Source organism: Pezoporus occidentalis, unplaced genomic scaffold (genome assembly GCF_034315485.1).
Source record: "Pezoporus occidentalis ecotype Australia unplaced genomic scaffold, CSIRO_AGI_Poc_V1 ctg19, whole genome shotgun sequence".
Taxonomy (NCBI): Eukaryota; Metazoa; Chordata; class Aves; order Psittaciformes; family Psittacidae; genus Pezoporus; species Pezoporus occidentalis.
In genome coordinates, this window is record NW_026913748.1 from 6230344 (window position 1) to 6258266 (window position 27923).

Sequence of the window (27923 nt, forward strand, 5' to 3'; positions counted from 1 at the left end):
TCTGGAGACCACGCAGGGGTGAAACACAGCACCTATGAGCAGCACACACTGTCCTGATGCCCTTCTCCATTTTTGGGGTGAAGCTCTACAGCTACCAGCATGCTGGACTCCTCACTGGAATCCCTCATTGGGCCACATCCCCTCCAGTTATGCGTTGGCTAGTGCTGGTTTATGCTAGATCAATCACTAACCATCTGGGATTTGAACCTGGTGTCACCTGGCTCTCTGGGGTGACAGCACAGCTCTGTGCTATGGGGTGCTCTGTGAAGGTTCATGAGGAAAGGCAAAGGAAAGGTTTACAAGTGGTCAACAATCAGTCTAAGCTCTCCTTGTCAGGAAGAGGAAGACCTTGGAACCAGCCATTTCTCTGTGAGAGCCTGGACCAGGATGCTGCAGGAGGTGGTCACTGGTGGCAGTCCTGCAGGGCCTTGGTAAGCCGGGCTGGAAGGAAGAGCAGCAAGAGGTTCCTCTGCCAGGTCCTCTCTTGGAGAAGCGAAAGCCACTGCAGAGCCAGGGACAGCAAGCTGTGCCGGAGGAGCTGGAGGGACAACGTGGCGTGAGCAGCTACAGGGCAGGGTGAGGAGGTCCGGGCTCTCCTAAACAACAGCATCCGAGATCCTCCCATTCAAAGACGTCTTTGGCTGGAGGCCGTTGTTCTGAGCATGCACATCTGGCCTGGGCTGTGTCATCTGCTGCAAGCGCTGCCCGGGAATGGAGAGAGTGTGTTAGCCAAGGGGACCGGAGCAGTGGTGGGACAGCCAGGGCATGGCAGCAGCTGAGCATTGGGATCCCTAACCCCAAGCCTCAGAGGTGGCCCTACTTAGGGGGCGAGGAGACAGTGCATGTGGCAGGAGTTACTCCTCCAGCACCATTCAGTAACCCAATGAAAGCTTCTGCAAGTCACCTTTGCTTTGGTGTTGCGCACAGTACAGCAGCTCCTCTGTTTATCTGAATTACAGGCATTACTTGTAACACAGGCAAACTGTTACCAGGCACTACCAGCTGCAAGTAGGAGCAAGAGAAAGCTGCAATGTCACAGGCTCCAGAGCAGACCCTCTTTCCCAGTTTCTGTAATTTTTTAGCTAGTGTTGACTATAAAGCAGAACTAAGTATCCACAGCAGGCTAGCAAGGTTACTCTGTGCCACTGATGCAGGTGAGACCAGTCCTCCTGCACAAACCTTTGCACTAGCAGCAGTTCCTGTCACCCTGAGCTGATGGAATGAAAATTGCAGAGCCAAGTAAACTGAAGCAAAAATGTAGGAAAACATGGAAGGGCAAGTAATTACTGGAGATGTGGACTGAGCATCAGGAGTGATGAAGAAGGATGGATCACTTTTGCCTGTCAGGGAGAGACTGATGCTGAAAACTGCAGAAGAGAAGGCAGAGGAAGATTGAGCCTGACCTGAATATACATCACCAAGTCAGGAAAAGCTCCTTCCAGCAAAGGGAAACAACCTTCTACTGTTCAATACCACTGAAGTGGCTGTTGCTGGGTGAAGTCCCTGAGATGTTCACTGAGCCTCTTCTGCCATTCATGGTCTTCCCCTCCTCCACACACACACATGCATGCTCAGCAGGATCAAAACGACTTGTAATCTTTCCTGTCTGTCAAAACCACTTTATTCAGCATTGACATCTAATTTCCCTCCAGCTCTAGCTCTATTACAAACTAATCCAGGATCTGTGCATGTAACAGGACAAAAATTGTCTCTGTGACACCAACACACACACATACAGAAGCTCCTACTTTCTTACTGCTGCCATCAGCTTCTCACTCCTGGGTCTACGGAGAATGGGAAGGAGGTCTGGGTCTCCTGATGCGTACGGTGCTGTTAGAGAGAGGGTGCACACCAGTCACTCACGCTGCTGACTGGTACAGGTGGTTTGTGTGAATCATAGAATCATAGACTCATAGAATGGTTTGGGTTGGAAAGAACCTTAATATCATCTAGTTCCAACCCCCCTGCCATGGGCAATGACCTACTATTGGAATTGTTGCTGACCTTCAACCCAATATCACCAAAGTGACTTGACATAACACTTTGGCTTGAGCCTGCAGGAGTCCCAGTGCAGATCTCAACACCAATGGCAAGAACCTAAACTCAGCATCAGATGAGAGACCAGAAACTGGAAGCAGATCAGAGACACCAGCTCCTACATCAGAGCCCATCCAAATGGAGAGCTGGAGGAGGGAAAGTTAAATCCACCTACAACTTGACCTCAGAGGCAGGCAGCCTGACGCTGATCTCAGCTCAGCAAATCCAGCTAAAATGTTTCTGACTTGCGCATTATTCAAAATACAGCATCCATGAAGCAGACCCATGGGATTTACATGGCATCTGCTTGCTACTGCAGCTGGCCTGGGAAAGGCATAAATCAGCACCCCTGCAGTGACTTCTTATTCCTACAGCTTGCAGCAGACAGCACCAAGCCAGGGACTTTGTGCACAGTGCTCTCAAGACTGAATGTCAACACTGTAAATAAGATCTCACCAGTAATTACTAGGTCTGACACACAGAGACTCATGATTCACTGCTACATAAAACCCTGCTCAAATTATCTAAGAAAATGTTTTAAACAGGATCGGAGTTGCTAGTATTGTGTGTCCTACATGAAAGTCTTCCTTGCTTCTTAACCATCATTCACTGAGTGCCCCTATCAAAGCGCATGACAAACTACCACCATGCAGGTCTCTGTCCCTAGCAGGTCCTAGCTCTGAAATACTTCAAGCCCTCATGTTCCGGGGATGCTGACCTCTCCAATGGGAAGTGCCAAGTAACCATGCTCATAGCCAGGGATTGCCAGGAACTGGGATTCCCCTGGATTAAGAAACCTCAAGCATTTTCCCAGTCCCTTCCAGGGCTCCAGTCCCCTGCATCAAAGAGATATATACTCAGCAGAGGAGGGCTTCCTTTTTGTGATGGTGGCAATACAAAGCTCAGTGAGGCACAATGGACCTAAGGATAGACTACCTGAAGGTCTACACACTTGGCCAGACATAGTAATGACATGCTGCTCAGCAGTGCTCCCAGCCATTTAGATATCAGTTAGTGCTCAGTAGTGCTAGTAAGTCCCCTTCAGCTAGCTGATGTTGCTGGAAGCCATTCTATGCACTGGGGCTGATGTGAGTCCTGGAGGAGAGGGTGTGCAAAGCTCCTGCAGCATCAACCTGAAGCACTCTGACAGCTTTGTCAGAGCAGAGTCTGCTTGGTTTTCTTTAAGCTTAGTTCAGTGGGGGGATTACTGTAAGCAAAGAGTAGAAGAGGAGTGATGAAGCTGCTCATACCTGCCGGAGGGTCCCTGTTGACGTGAAGAAACAGTACAGCATGTATCCTGGAATCAGTATCATGGAGGACAGAGCCATAAGCCAGCCAATGCCTTGTCCCCACACAGGATAGACATATTTTCCCAGTGTCAGAGGGGTCATTTCCACCACACTGAAGAAGAACACGCCCTGGGAAAAGAGCACCACCATTGCAGGTGAAGGCATGCAAAATTGGGGTCCATCCACCCACTCTTCCCTTCACTGTCCTCTTAGTTCCCAACAGTCTCACAGCAATCCAACAGCTCCTCAATCTAGTCTAGATGGCCTCAGCCCACCAACTGGTAATTTCATATAATTTCTTATTGTCCTATGTAAAAAGCTGGAGCTGGAATATCCCTGATTTCCTTCCTCACTAAACCACTTGGACTAGTGCTCTCACACCAGCTCCTAAGCACATTAACAGGATCCTCACAGCTGGTCTCAGGAACCTCCATCTTCCTATAATTGGCCTTCTCACACCATTCTCTGGACTACTTGTGTCGAAAATACAGGAACCAGCTAAGGTAGAACTGCTCTGCAGTCAGTTATACTGCATTTGCTGCTAACTTTTGCTCTGACAAGTCCATCAGTGGCTGAGGCAGGAGCTGGAGTAGCTGAGAATCAATAATAGCTTTTTTAAAACAGCAAAATATTTGCTTATTTTTTGGCATCTCAGAAAGAAAAATGAAGAACTGATGGCCTTATTTAGGCTAAAGAAATCACCTAGAGCATTTCATATGGGTGATTTCCAGCAGGCAGAGTGAAAGAGGCTCCTTTTATTGGAGATGGGTATTACTTCACCCATCTCAAGTCTGCCCAGGACCACCTTGCACCACACCTATACTGGGTTGAGAACAGTGTTTCCCCTACACTCCATCCAAACTAAGAGGCCCTTCTGGATCCACTCCTGCAGACAGGCTGTCCCAGGTCTTACCAGGCAGACAAGAGGAGTGAAGAAGGCCCAGCAGATCTTCCACCACATGCAAGGTTTGTAGCCAATCATTTCTTCAATGTTCCTGTAAAACCTGTTCACACCTACAGGAAGAAATGAGTGTTGAAAAAACATCCTCTCTCAGCACCATGGTCATCACCTCTTCTCATAACACAGTGCAGGCTAGCCACAGCAAGAGGGTGACACTGCTGTGGCGTGAGAAGCATTATCTGGAGGGGATGTGGTACAGAGACATAAAAGCAAATTTGTGCTAGCAGCTTCCATGTTCCTGGTGTCCTCTTGAAGGACCAGAGGGCAGGATCCTAGGCATCTGCCAGTGTGCGCAGAGGTCTTTATGGTGGTGAAGTGAGATGACAGCCTTCTGATCCTGATTTGCTCGGGTTATCAACCTAAGCTATTTTCAGTTGCAAAGTTTTCATTGGCTTGGCTGTGGGAGGCTTCTGAAATAACTCACCATGTCCATGGAGAAAACAAAGGAACAATGTCTTTTGTGCTTACCATAACACCAAGAAATTGAGATGGTCTCAAAGAAGACAAGAAAGAGAAGACACATGCCACTAGCAGAGTAGTAATCAAACAGCTTGAAGACATAAATGCCACCCTGAGGAAACAAAACCAGGGTCAATGAGTTTAGTTATAGATTATGGATGACAATATCAGCTAACTGCTTGGATTGCTACTGTCTGCATCTGCTGGCTTTAATGCTAATTTCCTTGGACAGTAGAGGTGGTGTTGCAATGTTTCCACTGCAGTGTGGTTCCCAGCAGCAAAACCGATGTGCTCTTGCAGACAATTAGCTGTCTTTTTCAGGCATGGCCAAAGGTTAGGAGAAAAGCAGAGATTCACTAGGATGTCTTACTTTTCTCTGGTTTAGATGGATTAACTTAATTTAGTGTGCTCTGCCCTCCCAGGAGTTTTACTAAAGCTTGGCCTCATCATGAACCTACACTGCTTCACAAAGGGTCTCCAGACCACTCAGTCCTAACCTCCACACGTGAATTTTAGCTTCAGCCCCGGAGGCTCAGGGCCTCAACAGACTCGTCTTCTTTATGTTATCTTACCTCAGCTTGGGCTCTTCTGGCTTAAGCTGCTATTGTAAATAGAAAAAAAAACCAAGCCAGACTGACATGATGGTGGCAAAAATTACAGAACTGTCCTAAGACACTTGAGGTGTATTAATGTTGAGCAAGCCCATTTCTACAGCATTAGGATGGCTCCTAGGATGCTGTCACTTCTCCCAAAGCTTTTGGTGTTGCTGTGCTATGCCAAAGTGACTAGAAATGTGCCAAGAGTGGAAGTATGAGCATGGCTAGCTGTACCTGGGTGATGTTGGAGAATCCAATGAGATAAGAGATGAAACAGACTATTGCAATGAAGACCTTCTTCCTGGCTCTCAGGAGATGAGGATACTCATCCATCAGGGCTGTAATGAACCCTTCCACAGTGCAGAACTATGGGAAAAAGTACACATCAAGGACATAAATATATAAATATCTTAGCTGGACATCACCCTCACCTACATTTAACGCCAGCATTGAGAACCAGCATTGCTTTAAGAGCTTCCTACAAACACTAGAAGAAAAGGATGCATCTCTGCACAAAGTTGGTCTGACCCATCTTCTGAAAATGCTTCTCTCCCTCCACTGAATACAGAGGGAGCTATAAGCACTGTGGTTAAATACCTATAATTAGCTGAGATAAATCTCTGCCTTTTTGCTCCCATGGAAAGCCTCTCCTTTCTTTCCCTGAACCCTCTAGGGCCTCCCTGCCACTGCCTTGCTCCTGCATGCTGCCAGGCTCTCTGTCACAGCTGTGTGTCTGTCTGCTGCTGGTACACGTGCAGGACCTTGCTTGCTCTTCCTTTTTCATGTTTACTCTTCTCAGCCTATTGCAACAGCGCTTGTGCTGTTCAATGATCTAAAATCATTAAGGAGCTGCATTACCCACGGCCCAGTCTCACATGCATGTGCATCGTAATAGTCCTTAATAATACACAGCCCTTCATATCCCTTTTTTCAAGCACACTACATTAAATGCATGTAGCACATTAAAAGCCCATCCTCATAGCACATGGTCTTTCTAGAGCTAAAAACACCTGCATAGCTTGTGCAGTGCTATACCAGGCACAGTATATTAACACTGTCTGCACCATAACACATAAAGACATCCCCATGAGCATAACCTTCAAATTAGTTTTCCTACTAGTTCTGCCCTATGGCACGTATATATGTGAAGTGCATCCTTCCCTCCTACTTCTTGATGAATTGTGAGATTCACTTTTATATCTCACTCCCAGGAAACTGGCAACGTACAGCTCTCAGCAAGCACATTCTGCCTCTAGCAAAAATCTTGCAAGGTTTATGAGGGCAGCAGGCTCCTGGCTTCCCTGGTCAGCCTTAGTAAAGGTACAAGCCAGCGCAATGAAAATGAAAGAGGTGTCATTGCTCTTTGATGTCAGGGACATCCCTGTCCCTGTGACAGCACTCTAAAAAGTGCTGGCATTTTAAATTCAGCTTTAAGTAGGGAGACTAGAAGAAAAAAACCTAGAGTGGAGGTGGAGGTAGAGGTTCACAGGCTGAAAAGAGGAGCAGAGGGCTGCAAAGATATAAGGGAGGAAAGTGGGGAGTCTGAGCCATGCCTATAGCTGGTCATAGATGGTGGAGGAGCACGCTGGCTGCTGGGGCTGGCTTCCACTTGGAACAGGGCAAAGCAAAGGCAGATGTTTCTGCCCACGGCTTTATATCCCCAGAGAGTCAAAGCTCAATGGCTTCAACTCAGGTTTTTAATGAGCTAAACCTTTTATGTCATGGACACAAGCGCTATTAAAGCATCTTTTGTGATTTGGGCATGGGTTAAGCTGCCTTTAAAGTCATTGACAGCAAGCTCCTCAGCCCATCCTACCTGGGTCGCTGTCTGGAAGACTCAGGACTGAGCTGCCACCACAGTGTGAAGAGCCAGAGTGACAAAAAAAGGCACTGTTGGAAGCTATTCCTTCCACATGGATGCACGGCCAGGCACTGCTGGAGCCATGCGGCACCAGGCAAGGCAGAGAGGGAAAAGGGTTCATAGTGCGGCCAGGGGTTGTCAGGGGCAGAGGGTGGGTGTGAGTGGTGTCCAGAAGAGAAGAAAAGAAAAAGGTGCCTCAGATAGCAGGAGGGATTAAAACTGACAGCCCTTTGGTGCAGAAGAGGGATCAAAGGCAGGGAAAGCACAGAAGGAATGAGAGGGAGATGGATGATGAGCAAAAGGGTTACAAAGTGAGTTGAAGACTCTTTTCCTCCTACCAAAATTAAGCTGCTATGTAATGGATGAGGTGGGGAACCAAATGATGGCACGCTACTGCTTCTAGCCATAAAGCACTCAATGGCCTTTGTACTATTACTGAAAATTGCCCCATGCTAGCCTCAAGCTTCAGAGGTGATGCAGCCTGGAGGAGGCTCCTATATCCAGCCCTGGGGATTGTGGCCTGGGAACCTTGGGGTCCATCTTTCCCAACCTGCATAACCCTCCTTAGGTGCTTGCATGAGATTAAATAGGCGCCTTCAATCTACTTTCCAGAAAGTTTTGTTTTTCTCACCATCTCCAGCCACTTATTTAGCATATGTGGCTAATATATTTAGCACATATTCTGTTCTTCCTCATGCCTCGCCCCATGATACCGTTTCTCTACTAAATATTTTATTCCCATTCAGAGCCTCTTTTGCTCTTTTCCCCCTCTAGGGGATTAGTCGTTACAGAAGCTGCCATGTCTGATAACGTGGGCTTGGGAGTCAATATAAATGCCATCTTGGTCTGAAGGGAAGTCTCTCTCCCAACCTCTTCCAGTATTGGGGGCCACACATAACACCCTGTCTGCACCTGTAAGGGGGTTCAACCACAGCTAGCAAATGTGCAGCAGAGAGCCATGAGAGGGGGTCTTGCTGCTGGCAGCTGGAAATTCCCATGAATAACCTGTGAGAGACGGCCTCACATGGGACAGACGCAGGCTTGCAGTCACAAGGCTTGCTAGCTCCCCTGGGGACAAAACGCCTGACCTGAAAACTGGTAGGTTAAAAGAAAGCATTAGCATGTTATGCAAGAGGGTCTAGACGCAAGAGAGCTAAAGTCCGGGTGGATCAGACCCAGAGTGAGCATTAAGGCACATGAGAGGCAAGTGGGGGCACAGGAGGGAGGTGCATATCTATCGATATAGGTCATTCATCCCATTCAAGCAACTGCAGATGCAATGAGGCAGAGGTAGTTGTGCTACATCTGCAGAAAGCTTGCTATCAAAACTAATGGGCATACGTGAACCTACTCCCACCATACTTAAGGGGTTGGGCCTTGTCCCTGCATTGCAAATGCAGATCTCAACCCTATCTTCCTTTGCTATTCTGTCTTCCAAGCATCTCTGCTGTAGAGATAGTGACAAGGGACAGCCCTGCCCATCAGCCTTGGGGATGCAGGGTGCAAGAAATGCCCTATGGCCCTGCCGTGCCTCATGAGCTGGGATGCTGACCCAAATGAAAAATGGCTACTCCCCATCTGTAAATGATATTTAATCAGCACATAGCAAAAACAACTCTTTTGGTTTCGAACTAGATGCCTCAAAACACATGTGCAATTGTAGCTGTTGTTGCAGGCTGGGCTATTTGTTTTATACACGTAAGCTGCCATGCTGTTAATGGTGTGTTTTATTGAATCAGAGCTCCAGCATGCAGACAGAAAGCTTCTTCACATGTATTTATCTGTGCTTTTCTAAAAGCTTGCTTTCCTTTTGATGCTTTGTTCCCTCCCTGTCCCTCCTCCTTCTCTGGGCAGTGATATCCCCCATGGACAGCTTGCCCTCCGAGACTGGCAGTCAGAAGGGACCTAGAGAATTTCAACTGCTATTTCAGAAGCAAATGCAGCAAACGAATTCCACACAGTGCTTAGAGGGCTTATTGTCATGTCTCAGACTATTTACCAGGGCTGGGTGAATAATCCACCGAGAGTACTATTTTTTTTCTGTAAATGTAGCTTCTTTTGAATCATTTACTTATATTTGAAATTATTTGCCAAAGAATGTCTGTGGTCATGCAGAGGTGAGCTTTATGGTGTGTTTATAGGAGTGTGCCATAACTGAAATCCAGATTTGGTTGATTAGATTTTCCTGGAAAGCAAATGTGACATTTCAGGAAAAGGTCTGAGTCTCATTAGAAAGTAGTCTTGGCTTTATGAGCACTACCTGTTATCCAAGAGAGCAGCCATTTTGTACCAGCGGTTTGCAATGAAAGGGAAGAGCATGCCAGCACAGGGGAGGATGTGACAGACGAAGCATAGGCTCTTGAAGGACGCTTTGGTTTTGATGCACTCAAAAGGGAGCCATGCTGCAATTCACTGCTTCACTGGGTAGCTACTTTTATGCTGAATTATCAGAAAAAAAATTATCACTGTTTGTAAAAACAGAGAGACTGTGATTTCTTTTGTTTTGTGAGGGGCATGAGGGGGGCAGGAGACCTTTTGTTACATCCAGCTGCTTCACCCTCAAATATCTCGTAAGGCCTACCTGATGGCAAAGCAGTCAGGGTACCCAGCCTTTCCCAAAGCATGGCTCCTTCCTTCTGCCAGGACCTACCCCTGCTCACCTACAAACCAGGCCAGGGTGCTTCAGCTCTGCTCAGGGACACTTTTATTGTCAATAATGCCAAAACACAGCATCAAACCACCATCCTCACACCATGGGGGAGCCTGATTCAAACACTGCAACACTGCCCTTCTCAACATTGTGCCAGAGCACTGGGTCTGGTTGGAGGCTAGTACCTTGTGTGGACATGCTTCTTCCAGCTCCTGAGAGCAAGAAGATGGAGACTTTCTACCTAGTCTATAGAAGTAAGCCAAAATAATGTCATTTTCTTGCCTCATTCTCCGTTAGGGGATGGAGGAAACTGTGCCTTACAAGAACAAAGCAGTTATCACTTGAGATAAATCTTTTTCCTTTTTTTCTTTGCTCCAAAATATTTTGGCATGAATAGTTTCCTGCTAGCCTCACTTAGAGCCTTTCAGCTCAGCTGCCAGAGTCACCCAGCAAGATGGGGACATGCTGTGCTCATACAGTAGTGCTGGCACTTCACTGGGGTCAAAAATTGAACTGAATGGAGATAAGCTTTCCAAAGATTCTCCTCTCCTAAGGAAGTGGTGACTGTCTTATAAGGCTGGTTCTGCTGGGCTGCTCAAAGCTGGTCATTACTCTTATTTTTAATCAGCAGCACGAAAAGGAGCAGTGCATTGAGTAGCGGCAAGATACCACCACACTTGCAGTATATGTCTACATTAGGGACAAGCAGAGAGGTGATGACCACACGGGAGGATTTGTTTCATGCAGCTGCATCTCACCAGGTAAGAAAAGACCCTGCTCTGCACTGTCTCAGGATGTAAATGGGACACCATCATCGTATGTGAAGATATCTTTGCATGTTACCCCACTTTGTCCCTGCGCAGTCTCACCTGACTATCCAGACCCAACATCATCAGCATGGAGAAGAAGAGGATAGACCAGAGAGGGGACAGGGGCAGCTGTGTGACAACCTGTGGGTAGGCGAGGAAAGCCAGTCCAGGGCCTGCAGTAATGAAAAGAGGGATAAGCCCATGTTTATAAAGCATTTGATGGGAAGTCTGATCTAAGGGATGCAGTTGAACAGAGAGAGTATGATCAGTCAAGAATTGCAGGTATTTAATATAGGAGTTAGAAACACCAGAGCCTTCACCCGTGACACATCAACTCGGTGGGGTGCACAGGGGTAGAATGGGGAGGCACTGAAGAAATGCTTTGCCTTTTCCCTTCCTGCAAGCAAGCAAGTCATCAAATCATTGCTACCAAATTGAGCTGGAACACTATGCTACAAAATAAACTGATATTCAGAGCTTGTTATAACTTCCCTGATGGTTTTGTTTTTTCCATCACAAAGCACAGTTTCTTGAGATAAAAGCTTTCTCAGGTAAGGCAGTGATTTCAAAATATGTTTTTCTGCAAAAAGACAGTGTCCCATCTCGGGTAAGAAATTATTCTGTGATTACAGTTTCAAAATTTTGCATGGAAAAGGAATTCCAAATGTTGATTACATCTACTGAAAACATAGGCAGCTCTCCATAGGGAGGATTTAGAAAGCAAATGGCCTAAATATTTCACTGCAGCAAAAGCAGATGAAACTTCAGCACTGAAAGGAGGAGATAATTAGAAGCAGGTGATATTCCCTGCAGCCAGAGTGTGGTGAACATCATCCACAGGTACCTGAGAACTTTCTTGGAGGGAGGGGATGCCAAGAGGGTTGCACACTTGGGGCCTGGAGCTTAGGAGCATACCATGTTCACTAACAAATTGCTCTCAGAGGTTGCTGTTACATCTGAACTCAGGTTTTTGCTTACCAGAGGAGGCCAGTTCTGAGATTGACTTCTTTGTGATGTGTGACATGAAGCCAACAATAGAGAAAATAACAAACCCAGCAAACACGCTTGTGGTGGAGTTTATACAGCAGACAATGATGGAGTCTCTGGAAGAGAGAAAGAATGGGAAGAAACCACCTGCAGGTCCCTATCAAGAAGCCAGGAGGGAAGGGTGGGCTAAACAAAAGACCAAGCCCTGCCAAGAGCAGTTCCTGTGCCTTGGAGAGGTAGCATGGGTGACACCTTACATGTCCTGCAGGCAGGGAAGCCCCACTGTGGTGATCACAGTGTGCCCCTTAAGCTGCATGTTGCCAACGAGGGAATGTTGGAGATCAGGCACCCCAAAATCCCCATGCCCCCCTGCCTCACCCATGAGCCATGCAGGAGGCTGGTAAGAAACAACAGACCTGTAGACGTTGTTGTGGAAAGTGTTGTAGCTCCCCAGAGCGATCAAAGACCCCAACCCCAGGCCATAAGAGAAGAAGATCTGTGTGGCTGCATCCATCCAGACCTGTGGAGAACAAGCCGAGAGAGGAGTGGGGCAGGAGTGACTCCATGCTGCAGGCACATGTCCTGCAGCACCTTGGTGCAGGGCTAGCAAGGGGAATGCCACAGGAGCCACCTTGAAACCTGTAGCTATGTTATGCCAACCAGGATTTTTTAACACAGAGTATCTTGTCCAAACAACTGCAGAGGACAGCTTGCAAAGCTGGTCCCAGTGCCCTAAGCTCTTAAAGCCTAGAAGGCACAAGAACAGGGGGCAGACTGTTCCTTTCTTAATGGCATAGTATTTAAACAACTCCTCTGGTCTTGAGAGAACATTTCCAGGATTAGAGCCAATGAAACTGGCAGTACAGTTACAGTGGTGTCCTGCAAGAGGGATCACTGGAACCCTTCGGAAATGATGGGTGTCTAGTTGTCTCCACTCACACATGACTGGTGACTCTGGAGCCACAAGAGTATCGCTGATGCAAAAGGCAGAGTCTGTGTGTCCTGAAAAACTTTGCCTTTGCAAGCCATCATGCTCTTCCTGGGTCCCCTCTGTGCTTGCACTGCCCAATGCAACATTACTGGCCGCCACTCACCATTTAAGGCCTTCCAAGAAAATTGCTGCTGTGTACTGCTGTGCTGGTGCTACTTCTGAGGCCCCCATGCCAGTGCACAGCATCATCCTATCTCTGGGACCACCAGATCAAGCCCAAGTCATCAGCCCTGGGACAGTCAGTGAAACAAAGCATTCCCAGCCCAGAAGGGAGTTTCCTCTATTGGGGAAATAAAGGAAACTACCCCCCACCCTGTCCTATGGATAACACTGCTTGAGTACACCAGAGCTGCTACACAGATTGCCACCTGCAAAGGGCCTGCTCTCCAGCTTTGCTCAGTCTGTGAGGGTCATAACTGCTTGAACAAGGAACTATTCCAGGGGGGGGGTTAATACTTAATATTGAAATGACCAAGGAAGATTAATGCAAAGACCCCCAGGAGGCAAGAGCATACAAACCTCAGAGTCAGAGAGCTTTCTGAAGTCGGGTGTGAGGTAGAAGAGGATCCCCTCCTTGGCTCCTGGCAGTGTGACTCCCCGGAAGAAGAGGATGAAAAGCATGAAGTAGGGGTAGGTGGCTGAGAAATACACCACCTGCAAGAGACACCACAGGAGAGAAGTCATCAGCTCACCACTGCCCAGGAGCTTTCCTGCCCGTGGTGGCATTGCATTCGGTGTGTCCCCTGTGAGGAAGAAAGGGTGCCCACACACAGCCACTTCTGGCAACGTGTTTTCTGTCTCCCGCTCCCATGCTAGTGATGTTTCTGGCTGTTTGAGGTTTCTCCCTGCCAAGGACACACAAGGACACACTAATCACAAAAGTAGCAGGCTAAAGTCTGGATGAATTGCCCAAAGACAAGGGAATTGCACAGGGATAAATTTAGTCCACAGAAGTAATCCCTTTAAGTCATCACATCCTTACTGAAGAGCTAAAACATGTTTCTCTAGTCCAATGCATCAAGCAATGTGAGTCTTGACTCCACTGCTTTCTTTTCAGCACTGTTTCAGGGACTTGTAGGTACATGACACCCCTCATCACAGGGCCTGTACCAGCAACTGCCGGGGCTTTGCTGTGGCTGTGTAGCTAAAACCTATTTGAGAGCCATCGGGGAAGTTAACAGCTCAAGTGACCTATGCCTGAAGTGCTTCTTTCTGATCTCTCCTCTAGATTATTCCTTTCATAATATTGTCCCGCTACACCACACTGTGCTCCGAATAATACATCTCAGCATCTCAGCACCACTATTACACTAAACTAAGCAATTACCTTTCTACTGCTCTAGCCTGAAATGCTATACAGTGAATAACAACACGCTTCTGATCTGAAGGTCTCCCTCCAATCAATACCTAAAGGGCAGGAGGAAGATTTTCAAAGGAGTTGATGAGTTTTATTTCCACCAGCAACATTTTAAGAGACCGTGATTTTCAAAAGGGGAAGCCGAGAAGAGGCCTTGGTCTCTCAAAGGGCTGTCCCAAGGTGGGAAGTGTAAGTAATCTCTGAAAATCTCTTCCCAAGTCCCATAATCTTAGCTATAGGCACTTAGACAAATTTGAGCCCAGAGGACATTTCTATAGTACAGCATTGAGAGGCAGCACTGAAACACCTGATCCTTGCACCGTACCTTGCCTGTCCACTCCACACCCTTCCAGATGGAGAAGTAGACCATCAGCCAGGCCAGGGCCAGTGTGCCGGCCAGGGGCCAGCGGATGGTGCCGGGCTCCCCCAAGCCTCCAGACATCTGGTGCATGTTCCTCCTGGGGATGGGAGAAGTTGGGGTTAGGGGAAGTCCATCCCCTGGGGACAGAGATCCTGGAGGTGGCTGGAGGGTGAAGAGCCAGTTGCAGACAAGCACAAGAGACTGTAAATCCATAAAGGGACACTGTGGTGGGGTAAAGGAAGTAGAAGAGAGGCAGAGAGGCTGTTATACTCTTTATCCATCTGACCTGCAGCTGTACAGTGCACCCCGCGCCCACCCTGGCCAATGGTCAGCTCTAATGCCCTTCTGCCAAGGCTGACCAAGGAAAGGTGCCAGCAGGCACAGCCACAGCCACAGCAAGCAGGCGAGATGGCCACGGCAATGGGGAGAAACCTGGTGTAGGCAGGCTGAGGACGTACTCCCAGAACTCGGTGACAGCGCTGGTGAGGTTGGTGGTGTCGCCCAGGGAATAGTTGGAGAAGCAGCGATCGGTGTTCCAGGCATTCCCACAGCTCTGCCACGGCAGGTCCTGCACCGGCACAATGAGAGCAGGGTTATCATTAACGTGACATCTCCCAAGGGCAGCAGCAAGAAGCAAGATTTGGCTTCTTTCAGACTGAAACCCCATTTATTCTTGTGAAGAGGACAGGCATCTCCTCTGGATGGGCAGGAGCCTTGTAGCCAAAATAATGATAAATTGTGACATGGATTTTCCAGGAAACAGTATCATGATGCGCTTATAGGAATGCAATAGCTCTAATAAAATGTTAGCAATTCCCCGGACAGAAAGCCATTTCCAATTAATGGATGGTAATTAATAGCTACTAATTAAAATAGCTACTGGGGGATATTGTGTTTGTAGTCATTACAGCTTTAGGCTAGCTTCACTCAACAAGTGGTTGGAATTTACTTCACAAAGAATAAACACTGATTTATTTCTTATCTCTCATTTATACCAAGCTTCAATGCTTAAAAAGCAATGTAGCATTGAGAATGGGAGCTAACAGTTTGTCTACATGAATAAACTACTGTAACATAAGCCCAGGAGTAAATTTAAAGCATAGTAGCTATTTCATACAATCCCTGCCCTGATTATAAGCAGCACAAAGGGATTCCTGGGAGATGTTTACACAGTAGGTAGCAGTGTGACAGCAGCACACTGCTACAGATTTAATACAATCAGCTCTGGCACTACAAGCAATGAGACTACAGCATCAGGGCTTGCATGAGCACACAGGGCAACCCACCCATGCCATGTAGTGCCACAGCCAAGGCAACCCAACAAGAGCAGTAATCGGATTTCCTGAGTGTAGTGCATGTAGATAAACACAGAACGGCTATTCTGGATGATTTCCCTCTGCAGAAAAGTCCTCAGGCTCCAGCTCAACAAAGCTTTAAGAATTCCTATTGATCCATGAGCACAAACCCCTTTAGAAATACTATCTGTGTTTTAAGTGCTTTGAGGCATCAGTGCCTTTAAGTGCTGCCTTCACCTGCCATCTAAATCAGTTCACTGTAGCAGATGATACCTCCTAAGGTTCATGCTGGCTTGGCAGAAGAAGGGCTATGGTAGATACAGGCAAGGAAACCCCAATGGCCACTCAGGTTGTTTGCACCCACCCAGCGATTTTATTTTGGACTTGCTGCTTGCACTCAAGCAGATGCAAGGAGTCAAGCAGCACTTCCAGCAGCCCTTCAACCAAGCAGTTTGCAGAGACTTATAAGTCCACACATCTCTCATAAGGAGGGGCAGGCAGGGGAAGAGTTTGTTGCTTCTTCATTTCCTCTGAATTTCAGAGGATAGGAACTGTGGAAGGCAAGCTTGGCTCCTATTCAGGTTCAAAACACTCCCAGTCAAATTTAGAAGAGGCAGGGGACAGGCATCAGTGTAACTTTGTTATTGGTACCTTTTGGGAATCTGGAGTTATCTATCTCTGGTAAAAGAAAAGGTCGAAGGAGGTGATCCTGCCCCTCTACTCTGCTCTCATGAGACCTCACCTGGAGTATTGTGTGCGGTTCTGGTGTCCTCAACATAAAAAGGACATGGAACTGTTGGAACAAGTCCAGAGAAGGGCCACGAGGATGATCGGGGGACTGGAGCACCTCCCATATGAAGATAAGCTGAGAAAGTTGGGGCTGCTCAGTCTGGAGAAGAGAAGGCTGCATGGAGACCTCATAGCAGCCTTCCAGTGTCTGAAGGGGGGCTATAGGGATGCTGGGGAGGGACTCTTCATTAGGGACTGTAGTGATAGGACAAGGGGTAACGGGTTAAAACTCAAACAGGGAAAATTTAGACTGGATATAAGGAGGAAGTTCTTTACTGTGGGGGTGGTGAGGCACTGGAATGGGTTGCCCAGGGAGGTTGTGAATGCTCCATCCCTGGTGGTGTTCAGGGCCAGGTTGCACAGAGCCTTGGGTGGCATGGTTTAGTGTGAGGCGTCCCTGCCCATGGCAGGGGGGTTGGAACTAGATGATCTTAAGGTCCTTTCCAACCCTAACTATCCTATGATTCTATTCTATGATTCTAAAAATTCTTGAGCCACACCTCTGGAGCTGCCTGTGCAGATATAAGCGCTGTCACCAGTCAGGTCTGACACCTGAATGTACCAAAGCCTCATCCTAAGTTACATCCTTCTCAGGGTGTAACTTAGGATGGGTTCCTTTGGGGTAGACTTCTTTCCATTTAGGAATCCCCTGAGGGTGCACCTAATAATCCATGACCAACAATTCTGTTCTCGACCCAGGATCCTACAGTGGGTATTGGTGGTAGAAGCACAGCTGGGAACACCAAACAGACTATTTTACCAAAAATCTTGATATGCACTTGAAATCAAACAAAAATTCAAACTGGGTGTACATCATTCAGAGCAGCATTTCAGGTTTATATCTAAACGAAATGAGAAAAGATCTCATTTGAACCATAAGGCTGGTATCTTTAAGGTTGCAGGTTTCTCAGAGAGTTAAGTTGAGGGAGATCTTGTCAGCTGCTGGGCTGAAATAAATAATTCAGCCACCAAGAAGTTATTGTGGGATATGATTCTAACCTTGTATGGCAAAAGACCCTGCAATAGAGGAATCCACTATAAACATCAATGCCAAAGTTCATGCTAAGGGACAGTCACAAGCAGATGTTTAAATGCTTTCTGAATCTTTTTCCTAGAAAAAAAAAAAAAAAATCCTTTGTATTTCATTTGTCAAGAGAAGTGTAAGTGAGGACTAATTGAGGTCATGACTAAGTCCTGGGTAATAAGAACATGTTACAAAATCAGTTGTGGAAATGTGCAGCTCTCAGATTCACACAGCTCTAGAAATACAACAGGGTGAGTTTTAAAGACTGACATGAGTAGGAACAGCTCCCAGAGAGAGGATGAGGCCATCTCCTTCAGAGGAATATTATCTCCAGAAGACAAGCATCAGTGCCGATCAGCACAACAGCCTCCAGAGCTGATGAACCTCAGAGCTGATGAACCTCTTCAGGAAGCGCACAGCAGGGTGCTGAGAAAGGTTCATTGCACAAACTACAAGCAGGTAGCACATGTTTTGTGGCACAAAAAACTCACTTCCCATAAAGCAGGGACTAAGAACCCAAAATACACTCAGTGCTGCACTGCAGACATGTCTGTGACTCACCGCAGTGAAAGAGTTGAAGAGATAGTAGAGAGCCCAGGCAATGATGACAATGTAGTAGATGTTCAGCCAGAAGGAGAGAATCATAGCTGCCAGTCCCACTCCTGCGAATGAAGGCAGAGAGCAGCACCATGAAGGCAGAGAGCATCAAACAAGATCTCTGGTACTCATTTGAGCTCGTGGGCGCCATAGTAAATTTTGTGGCAATGCCAGAAAAAGCAAATCAGCTCATCAACACAGCATGTATTAGAGTCGCACTGTGAGCTGGTCAGCAAGAGAGGCTCATTCCCTCAGTCTCTCATCCACCTATTTCCATTGGGTGTTATCTTACAGTATGCTATGGGTACTTTGGGGACAGAGCTCCACGAAAACAGGATCTGGCCGCTTCCCTGGCAGAACTGATTTTTCCCACATAAAAGGCATTTCCAAATCACCACTAGTTTCCAGAATGTAGTTACTCCATTCATGGCAAGAGGTTCATGCTCCCCGTGTACAGCTTTCCCGTGCAGTTAAAGTAAGCCTCCATAGGGAGGGTTGGATCAGGTCTTCTGCAGCCAGAGCCCCTCCATTGCAATCCTGCTGCTCATGAAATGCCTTCTTACCACACAAGATTGCTTAAAGAGAACACAGTGATGTTACTGATTACAGGTGAAGGATAGCTTAGTGAAGACAGAGGGAAAAACCTCCCCTCACCTGCACCCCATCCCAGTCCCCAGGGATTTGCTGATTTGCTTCCCAAAAGAGTTTTTGTCTGTAGTTATGTGCCATCACCTTCACAAACTGACAGTACAGTACCTTTAAACATGGGAGCTAACTTCCAGACTCCCAATCCACCGACAGAGGTATACTGGCCCAAAGCAGTTTCTAGCAGGAAGAGAGGAATCCCAGCAAACACCAGCGTCAGGAAATATGGGATGAGGAAGGCCCCTGAAAGAAGAAGCAATGTTACCAGGTGGCTACCCCTTTTGCCATGAAGCATATACCTCTAGCTGCAGTTTCTTGCTCTGCAGCACCCAGGTAATGAGGAGCAGACTTGCCTGGAGGTGACAGCTTACAACTGGAGTTGGTGTGTTCAGTGAGTTTCCCCATGACATCACCGCTGCTTTCCCCTGATCTGTTCCTATCACTATGGATATATATGTATCAATCATATATATGCATATACTAGCATCACTAGCTTTGTGATGCCAGTCCCACTTTGTTGTTAGATACTTAGGCAATCCTAAACCCAATCTGACAACAAACCCAAACACTTGGGCACTGACACTGGTAATTCCTTCTTGTTGGTATCTTCTGTCATACCTGCAGCAGCTCCCAGTTCTTTAGCTTGTGTTAAAAGGGCACAGGAATATTTTGCATTGGCCACTACTTTCTTTGTTTACAGATATTTTAGTCTCTTAAGGAAACTGTGGCTAAGACTGTATTTGCTCTCTACACCTCCCCAGCCTTGTTCTAGGTTTTACCCTGTAAGTTCCTGGCAAAAATACTGTTTTTCTCTATGGGTCCCATGGAAATCATCTCATCACTATAAATTAGTTAATGCAGCCATTTACTAGAGATATTACTTGCACTCCATTATTAGAAGAGCAAACAGAATATGAGAGCCTCGCCATGTGATTTGAAGGCTGTACATGTTCAGATCATCCTGACTTCTAGGGCTTGGGACAAAACTCATTTCCCAGCTTCCTCATGCATGTGCTGGAGCATGCCATCATTCCTGAGAAGGACAAACTCTTGGCTGCGGTGAGAAAGGGGATGCTGTGCAGAAGCAGCTGGCCGTGCTTGGGCCAGCACTGGTTTCTGCACTAGCCAGGGGGCTGAGCTGTCAGCCTGAGTTTTCTTCTCCAGATACTAGTGGTAAAGCAAGCACAGAGCCAGCAAGCACAGCCACTCTGGAACACTGCAGCCCAACTTACAGCTGGCAGAGCCAGGCTCCAGCAGCTGCTCTCCGTGGGCTGGGAAGCAGCGAGGCACAGCCAGGGATGCTGGCTCAGGGGACACCCAGCTGGGGACACTTGCCTGCCAAGCAGGGAGCTGAGCCCAGCTGGGAGAGGCAGGTGCCAGCAGCCGGCAAGGGAATGCATGGGAGGCAGCATGCAAGAGGAGCTAGCTGGCAGCGGGTGGCCGGGAGAAAACACGCTGCAGGCCAGCAGCTCGATGACCATGAGCCTGAATCACAAGCTGGCATGGAAGTGCAGGCTCTCAGCTTCACCAGCAGCCTGGCATGGAGGAGCAAACAGCTTTGGGCATCACTGCCTGCTCAGCATCCTCCCCTTGCTAGTTGCCACAGCCTGCAAGCTCCAGCATCCTAGGAGCCCTGCGGGTCTCCTCCAAGAACACGGATGCTGCCTAGCTACTGCTGTACCTCATTGTAGAGTTTGGAGATAAGGATTATCAGCAGTCACAGTGCTTTGCTCACTTCTGTGCAAGCAGCTAATGAAAACTGGCCACAGGCCTGATGATCCTGTATTTCACATCTACATCAAGCCAGGAAGATTTGTAGGTGGGAGACTCAATTAGACTGTTGAGAAAAGGAAAAAAACAAACTTTTGGACCCAGGTTATTTATCCTGGCTTGATAAAAATCCTCTGGAATAAGGGAAAATCTAAAACCAGACTTGCAGCCTTGAACTGAAGGCTGTTGGCAATGACACTGCCACTCTGGAGGGTCAGGTCCCTGAGGAGGCATGGATAGCATCCCTGGGTGCCATAAAGCCAAAGGGGAAATCAGTTCTGAAATGTATACCTAAGGGTTGCATGCCTGTGCCTAAATCCTTGGCACAGAGAGAAAGGGATGGTCTTTAACCTCCAGCCCTGGATGGGCTGCGGAAAGGTCTGGTTCAGTTCCTGGGCCTGCTACAAATGACTGTGTGACCTTGAGAGAGTCCAAACTTGTCTCCAAAGCCCATGGGTGATGGTGCTGATCCTGCCTTCTCAGGGCACCAGCTCTTGGAAGCAGGGAAAGGATCACACAGCACCTGGCCCTCACTGTGCAGCCCCAAGTCCACCTGCAGTCTCCAACTCCTGATGCACAGCAGTGCAAGGAATGACAATTAATCTTCAAAACTGCAAACGCTGCCCACAAATCAAAAGTTGAGCATTACAAGCTGTTACATGCCATTGCTTTGAGTCTCCTCGTGTAAATGAGAAATGCATGATGCTTATTTAAAGAAACATCTTTTCTCAAGTTATTCAAGCTCAGGATCACACAGACAATTTTTAGTCCCTTCTGAGCTGCATATAGAGTCAATTTAGATCAGTAGAATCCTGTTGACATCAGAAGGACTGCATGAAATTAACAATCGGTGTAGAGCTGGAGTATTAGTCATAGCTAGGCACATTGAGCAGTGTGCAGGGCCAGAAGGGAGCCCCGGCATCACTTTGGGTAAAGCCTGCTCCCACAGCAGATGGGCCTCACGCCGCTGGGCTGAATATCCCCTAATTACGTGCCCTATTACAATGCCGAGCAAATCACCCGTGAGCCGATACAGTGTGACAGTGGTAAGCGAGACGGCAATATTTCCATTCAGTTCAATTTGCCTGTGCGTAATGGAAGCAGCCCACACGACCATGCTCTGAGCAGCGCACATGCAGCATGCTAAAATTAGGCTCCCACCCACAGTCTGCTCTGCTCCGGAGGCAGAGCCAAGACAGTGCCCACCCGATCGCGAATCAGATGCCGTGCGACCCTTCCTCGCTGCTCTGCATCGACTCCCAGTGACGCGTTCGTGCGTCAGCTCTCCCGCCTGTCTCCGGCATCAGCAGCCTCCACTCGCTGCTCATTATTGCCGGCTATGGGAACAGTCATGCCTGCGAACAGCCAGACCGGGTAGAGGCGAGCGGAACGAGCCGTACAGGCTGACACGAACGGCACGAACCGGCAGACAGGGAAGGGGTTTTGAGAGGACACGGGCACCAATTGTCATGTTTCTTCTGCCCTGTGTTTTTGCTCGCAGCCAGCTGATCCCTCTGTATGCCTGCAGCTCACCCTGTGTGCCACTGCTAGTGCTAATAATAGTGCTCCACACCTCCACAGCACCCTCCGTCCTAGGATCTCATCTGACTTTATATGTAGGACTGATTTTAGCTTCAAAACACCCCTCATCTTATTACAGATCTTGTCACCGCCACCTCTGTGTGTGAGGAGACAGAGCCACAGGCAGCACAGATTGGGTGCGTTTGAGATGGCGCAGCAATCACAGGGCAGAGGCTGAGCTGAAAACCAGTGCTTGGGACTTAGCCATGGGGCTAATGTTGTATGAGGAGGGCTATTGCAGTCAGGTTTCAGAGTGTGGCTAGATAAAAATGGCAGAGCTGCACCATAGCTCTGGCAATGATGGTGGCACAGGCTCCCCTAGGTAGGCCTGGCTGATCCCCATACACCTCACCCTGCTCAGCTGCACACTCGTACCTCTGCATGAAATGATACTGAATTGGATAACTGTCCAGTCTCCTGCTGGGACTCACCCCATGTGCTTCAAAGAAAGGGTCAAGATCCCCCTAAATGCCATAGAGCTGCAAGGACAGAGCACTGCAGGGAGCTAGACCACGCACCTCTTTCCCAGCATGGGAAGAGAAGGGCATCCTGTACCACCTACAGCACAGACAGCAGAAGTGGGCTGGAGATATGAGGAGAAGTCATGAGAGCCAAAGACAAAGTGGGTCTTGAAAAGGGAATTCAAGGCAAAAGGAAAAGAAAAATGATGTGGAGAAGCAGTGTGAGAAGAGACTCTTGAAGGGGAGCTGAAGCACAAGAATGTATTTTCAGACTTCATCCAAGACAAGCAGAAAGCCTGTAGCTGGGGAGACAGTTGATCTCTCAGGTCTCGTGACTTCTAGCCCAGCACTGTTTCCCCATCTGCCTGCCTTCCTCTAGCCTTGCAATGCCTTGGCAAAGTCCCAGCTGAGAGCTGATAAAGGAAGGATGAAGTGGCACAATAATAAAAAGAATGGAAAAGCTGGTGTTAGCTGTCCTCAGAGGAGGGCACTGCTATCAGCTGCATCACAGCTACTGCAAGTCCTCTACCAGTTGGTGCCTTCTCTTGTGGCCTCTGTTTTCCAAACATTAGGATTAAGATGGAGACAATAATTGTGACCCTTCTCACAGCACTAGTAGTAAGTCAAAGCTTATTTCCTTCCACAGATGATGACACTCATGTTCTGTGTACGTGTACGTATGCATGCATGCGTGTCTATACATCTATGCTGCCCTGCTATGGTCCATGTAAAGCTTCTAATCAAAACTCCTCAGAGATGTGACCCAAACTCAGATGCAAAATGGTTATCCCTTAAGAATACTCTAGATGGAGAAGAAATCCACTATGAACAGATATAATCTGATTTCCCTGGGAATGCCTCAGCATCCAGCTGGGTGCCTGTGTGAATTTATGTTTATCTTTGTAAATAAATGCGGTCCCAGGCATTCTGTAGCTACTGTAGCCCTGCAAACTTGAACTGCAGAAGCTTCACAAAACTCCTTGTTTCTTTGGGCTGCTTCTTCCCAACCCGCACTTGCTAGTAAGCCCACAGACTATGGGAACTGTCCTGCTGACAGCTTAATAACTCACGTCATGGAGCTCTCATCCAGGTGACCAGCCCCTTGCCCAGACCTGCACCAAACAGAAGCCTGTTCAGGGGACAAGACTGCTCAGGGATGAGCACAGTGCTGTGCATTTCTCTCACCTCCTCCGTTCTTGCCACAGAGATACGGGAAGCGCCAGACGTTGCCCAGCCCAATAGCATAGCCCACGCAGGACAGCAAGAAATCAAATCTTCCCTTCCAGGAACCTCTGTCTGGGATCTCCTTCTTCTTCTTGGTGCTCACAGCCTCAGGGGTGATGGGCTCTGACTCCTCCAGGGCTGCCTGCTTCAGGTCAGAGGGAGAGCTGAGCTCCACGGAGGTGTTGTCCATCTTGCCCATCGTGACTCAGATGTATGGGCACTCTTGTTCTGGGGATGGATGAGCAGGAAGGGCAGCCTCCACCCTGGCCAAGCACGAACAGAATGGGAAGTGCTGGGCAAAGCTCCTGATGAAAAAGATGAAAAAAGAAGGTATCCTGTGTTAATGTAATTGGCTTAAGGGAAGACCTTGCTGGGTCTGAGGTGGACTCACTGGATAGACTGGTGCATATCAGTGCAGCTTATCCACGCGTGTCTGCTTTCAACAGAGAGAAAGAGAAGGATAATTTTGTCTTTCTCCACAGCTGCCCTTCCAAGGAGACCTGGTCATATAGGCTGCTGACAACAGGCTTAGACCGGGTCGTTACCAGCATGTAGCAAACCCCTCAACTTTCATCTTACCTCCTCTTCATCCCAACACTGCTCTGCAAGAAAAACTCCAGGACGCATGTGCATGCAGGGAAGTCATAGTCTGTGGGTGACCTGCCATACAGCAGTCCAAGCAGAGAAATATAGCTAGCATGTCTGAGAGACAGTGGAGAAGGGCATCCCCCAGGTCTGGGGCCCAAATCTGAGTGCACCAGATTTGTGAGATTGTGTATGGCTGTGATAGTACAGTTTGCAACAGCAGCCCCACTACGGACATGCCCCACATTGCAACTCCGTGCCTTAATCTCCTGTCATAGCAGTGGCAAAGCTGTGATCACAGCTGTGCACCTGCAATGCCTGGCAAGGAAATCACTGATCTACTCAGCACCATCTTGTACACCATGTTGAATGTGATTGATACTCAAATTGCCAGGTGTATTCAGATGATGCTTGATAGTGACTATAGGCAGCTTGTGAACCATTGGAATCCCACTAAGTCAGGGCTCCAAAGCCCTGAGAATTATTTGTATGAGTCTGACTAAACATCTAATTAGTATTTCCATTCTTTTTAGGTCCTAAGAAGTACCTAACCAGGACACCAAAACCGTTCAGGAAGAAGAACAGGCTACATTATTACACCAGTGTCTGAAACAGTATTGTACTCATGTCTTGAAAACTAAATGCAGTTCTCCCTTTCCTGTAAAGTCAGAAAAAGACATGGAGGAGAGCCAAAAGGAAGCTCAAAAGAGTGGAACGTCTTCCATGTGAGGAAAGGCTAAATGAACTAGAACCCATTGGCCTGTGGAAGAGGTGACTGACAGGGGCTTATAAATGTATCAGTGTTTTAGAATATGAGTGTTCACCATTTCTGATGGAAGAACTACAGGGGATTAGACCAGGAGAGCAGGTGGTAGGGTCAAAAAGAACCTTGCGTCCACAAAACGCACAGCTATGGAGCAAGACTCCCCACTCCAGGACGTGCTGGATGCTGAGAGTTTACATGACTTCAAAGAGGAAATTAAGAGGAAAAATAATGGAAGGAAAATCCACCAGGTGCTACCACTGCAGTTCAGGAAATCCCTGAGCTATAAGTTGCTGGAGGTCGAGGGGCTCTTCCAAGGAAGTATCACTCACTACTTTTCCTGGTTTTACCCTCAGCATCTGCCCTCAGCCAGTGCAGAAGGCATTCTCAGTCCATTTTACACAGAGCTGAATTTAAATGGTGGACTTGGCAGTGATGGGATAGAAGTTGGACTTGTTGATATTAAAGGTCTTTTCCAACCTAGTTGATTCTACGATTCTAGGAGGTGGCATGCTCTAGCAGTTAAAGCTGGCCTTGCTTGAGCTGATTATTCTTGTCAGACTTGTAAGCAAACAGTACCCATTTGCACCATGAGATGATCAGGGGACTCATTAACTCCCATTTCTGAAGCATCCTCAACGCAGACGGTCTCCCAAGCCCAGGCTCAACAGCAGTATTGGCTCCTGCTTACTGTAATGGACACCCCATGGTTACAACAGATGGATTTCCTTCTCCCACCAGATTTGTTGCTGAGGCTAGAAAACCTGTGTCAACTGTGAAGGGAATGGCTGAACCAGAAAATAACTGTGATCCATTCTGGTACGCCATTGGAGAAGCCAGAAAACTTGGTGGGGGATGAAGAGTGTAACCAAACCCCTCTGAGCTATGGAAGCAGCCCTGAGCATCACAACTCCTCTAGCCCAAGGATGGCTGCAGGTAAGCCCAGAAGTAAGTGGCAGCACAAAAAAGCCTTCTGAGGAGAAAAGACTGTTTCACATAGCCCATGAAGCAGATGCCAGAAGAAAGCATTGCTGTACAGACAAAGAAAAGCTTTGGTTAACAGATCCCGTTTCTGTCCTACATCTTGTGTATAGCAAGCACCAGCTCCTGTCTCCTCAGTAAGGCAGGGAGAAAAAAGATTATACAGATCATGTAGGAGGAAAGTAAAATAAAGACAATTTATAAATCAAAACAGCAGAAATAGTATCAAACCCCCTGGGAGGAATTCAGAGCTGGGCTAAGTCAGGATGTTTAGCTATGCCTGGAGACATTACAAATTAGGCTCGGCAGAAGCCATTTTGATTCACTTCTCTTTTTCTGGGACAAAAAACAGTAGGTAAGATGCTATCCTTAAAAGTAGGCATATATCCTGCTCTCCCTTCGCTCTTTTCCCTGTTCTTGCTGCCACAGTTCTGGACCAATTGAGGTGGTCACGTCTTGTATTCAGTATACTTGGTGGGAAGATTGTAGAGGAGCAGCAGAGCACACTGGCAGCTACTTCTTACCTGAGAAGTGAGATCCTTCATCTCCAGCTCAGATAAAATAAACTAGATTTATAGTGGTTTCTCCACAATGAAGAGATAGAGGGTCAACAGCACCCACCTAGGGTTCATCCCAGTTACTGCCCTGTCTCCTACAGTGATGGATGACTAGGGAAGAAGGGCTCAGTCATGTCCCACAGCCCAGCTGTGCCATGTCCTTCCTTGGACACACAATTCTGACCAGGAAAAATGCAGTCACTGGTTGCTCCAGGCTGAGTGTGTGACTCCTATGTTTAGATATCAGCTCACATGCTGGACAAGCGGTCTACTGGGACAAAATGCATCAGCCCCTCCACTTATCCACATGCATCTCCTCCAGCATAAGCGCAGGGCTCTGCCCTGTGCTGACAGCCTAGAGAGAGCAGAGTCAGTTTGAGTAGCTCTCTGTCATGTCACATTATTCATTCCCAAAAGCACACGGCACTTTGGGCACACCAAAACGCCTGAAGGACTTGAAATGATAATCAATAACAGCAGAACTACAAACTGGAGGTGGGCTCCGCTTTGCAAGGACTTGAAAACAAGGTCAAAGAGTTTAAACATGACACTATTGAAGATTTCTCATTTGACTTCTTCTAAAGATATCGTATTCTGAAGCTGAGACTTTCAGAGCAATCAGGAAAAGCAAGGGTCATAAATCCCTGGCAGTAAAGTAGTGACCTGAGTTCCACTGAGTCGTGCAGAAGGCCTGGTCTTTTGCTGCTCAAGTCAATAAAAACAATTGTGTGTGGTCCCCAGCGGGTGCAGAGCCAGGCTGAAACATTCTGGAAAACAGCGCTTCCCCTCCCTTTCGTGAGGAATTTCACCTCAAATAAGAAAACAGCCCTGAAAAAGTATTGCCTCCACTTGGAAAGCTACGGCCTGAAACTGCTAACAGCAGTGACCTTTTGCTTTCCCCTGCTTCAGTGCGAAATATTAACAGTCTCCTCCAATTCAATATAAACCAAAAATTTCAAAGGCATAAAATTGCCTGAAATGAAACAGCAAAATTAGCTGTGGAAACGCATGTAAGAAATACTTTCACACCTCTCCACCTTTTATTTTTCAGTGCTGTAACAGCCACACAAGTCACTTCTAAACCATGCAGGTAGAGCCACAATTAGTTTAATTACACAGCACAGGCTGTTGTTCAGTCCATTAGACTTCTCCTTCCATCCACACCATTTTAATGACAGCCAAGTAGCCCCAAGGCTCCTGCGTCTTGTTAAGAGCCATGACCGGCTGATCAGGGCACAGCAGATGCTCAGCTGATTTTCTGCTTGCTGCAGCAGCAGAATATGCTTGAGCTTC

At 47.6% G+C, this 27923-nt stretch overlaps 1 protein-coding gene across 1 annotated transcript; it reads right to left on the reverse strand.

Moving 5' to 3' along the window:
* LOC134162594 (sodium- and chloride-dependent GABA transporter 1-like) lies at positions 1–24044 on the reverse strand. Its single transcript, XM_062616585.1, has 14 exons — positions 23706–24044; positions 18820–18951; positions 18028–18128; positions 14817–14926; positions 14323–14455; positions 13160–13294; positions 12066–12169; positions 11641–11765; positions 10723–10835; positions 5577–5708; positions 4756–4858; positions 4240–4340; positions 3288–3455; positions 1–701 (listed from the first exon to the last, which is right to left on the reverse strand). The coding sequence occupies exons 1-14, from the start codon at positions 23941–23943 to the stop codon at positions 597–599; spliced, it is 1800 nt and encodes a 599-aa protein (XP_062472569.1). The 5' UTR covers positions 23944–24044; the 3' UTR covers positions 1–596.
* Between the last annotated feature and the right edge of the window lie 3879 nt (positions 24045–27923).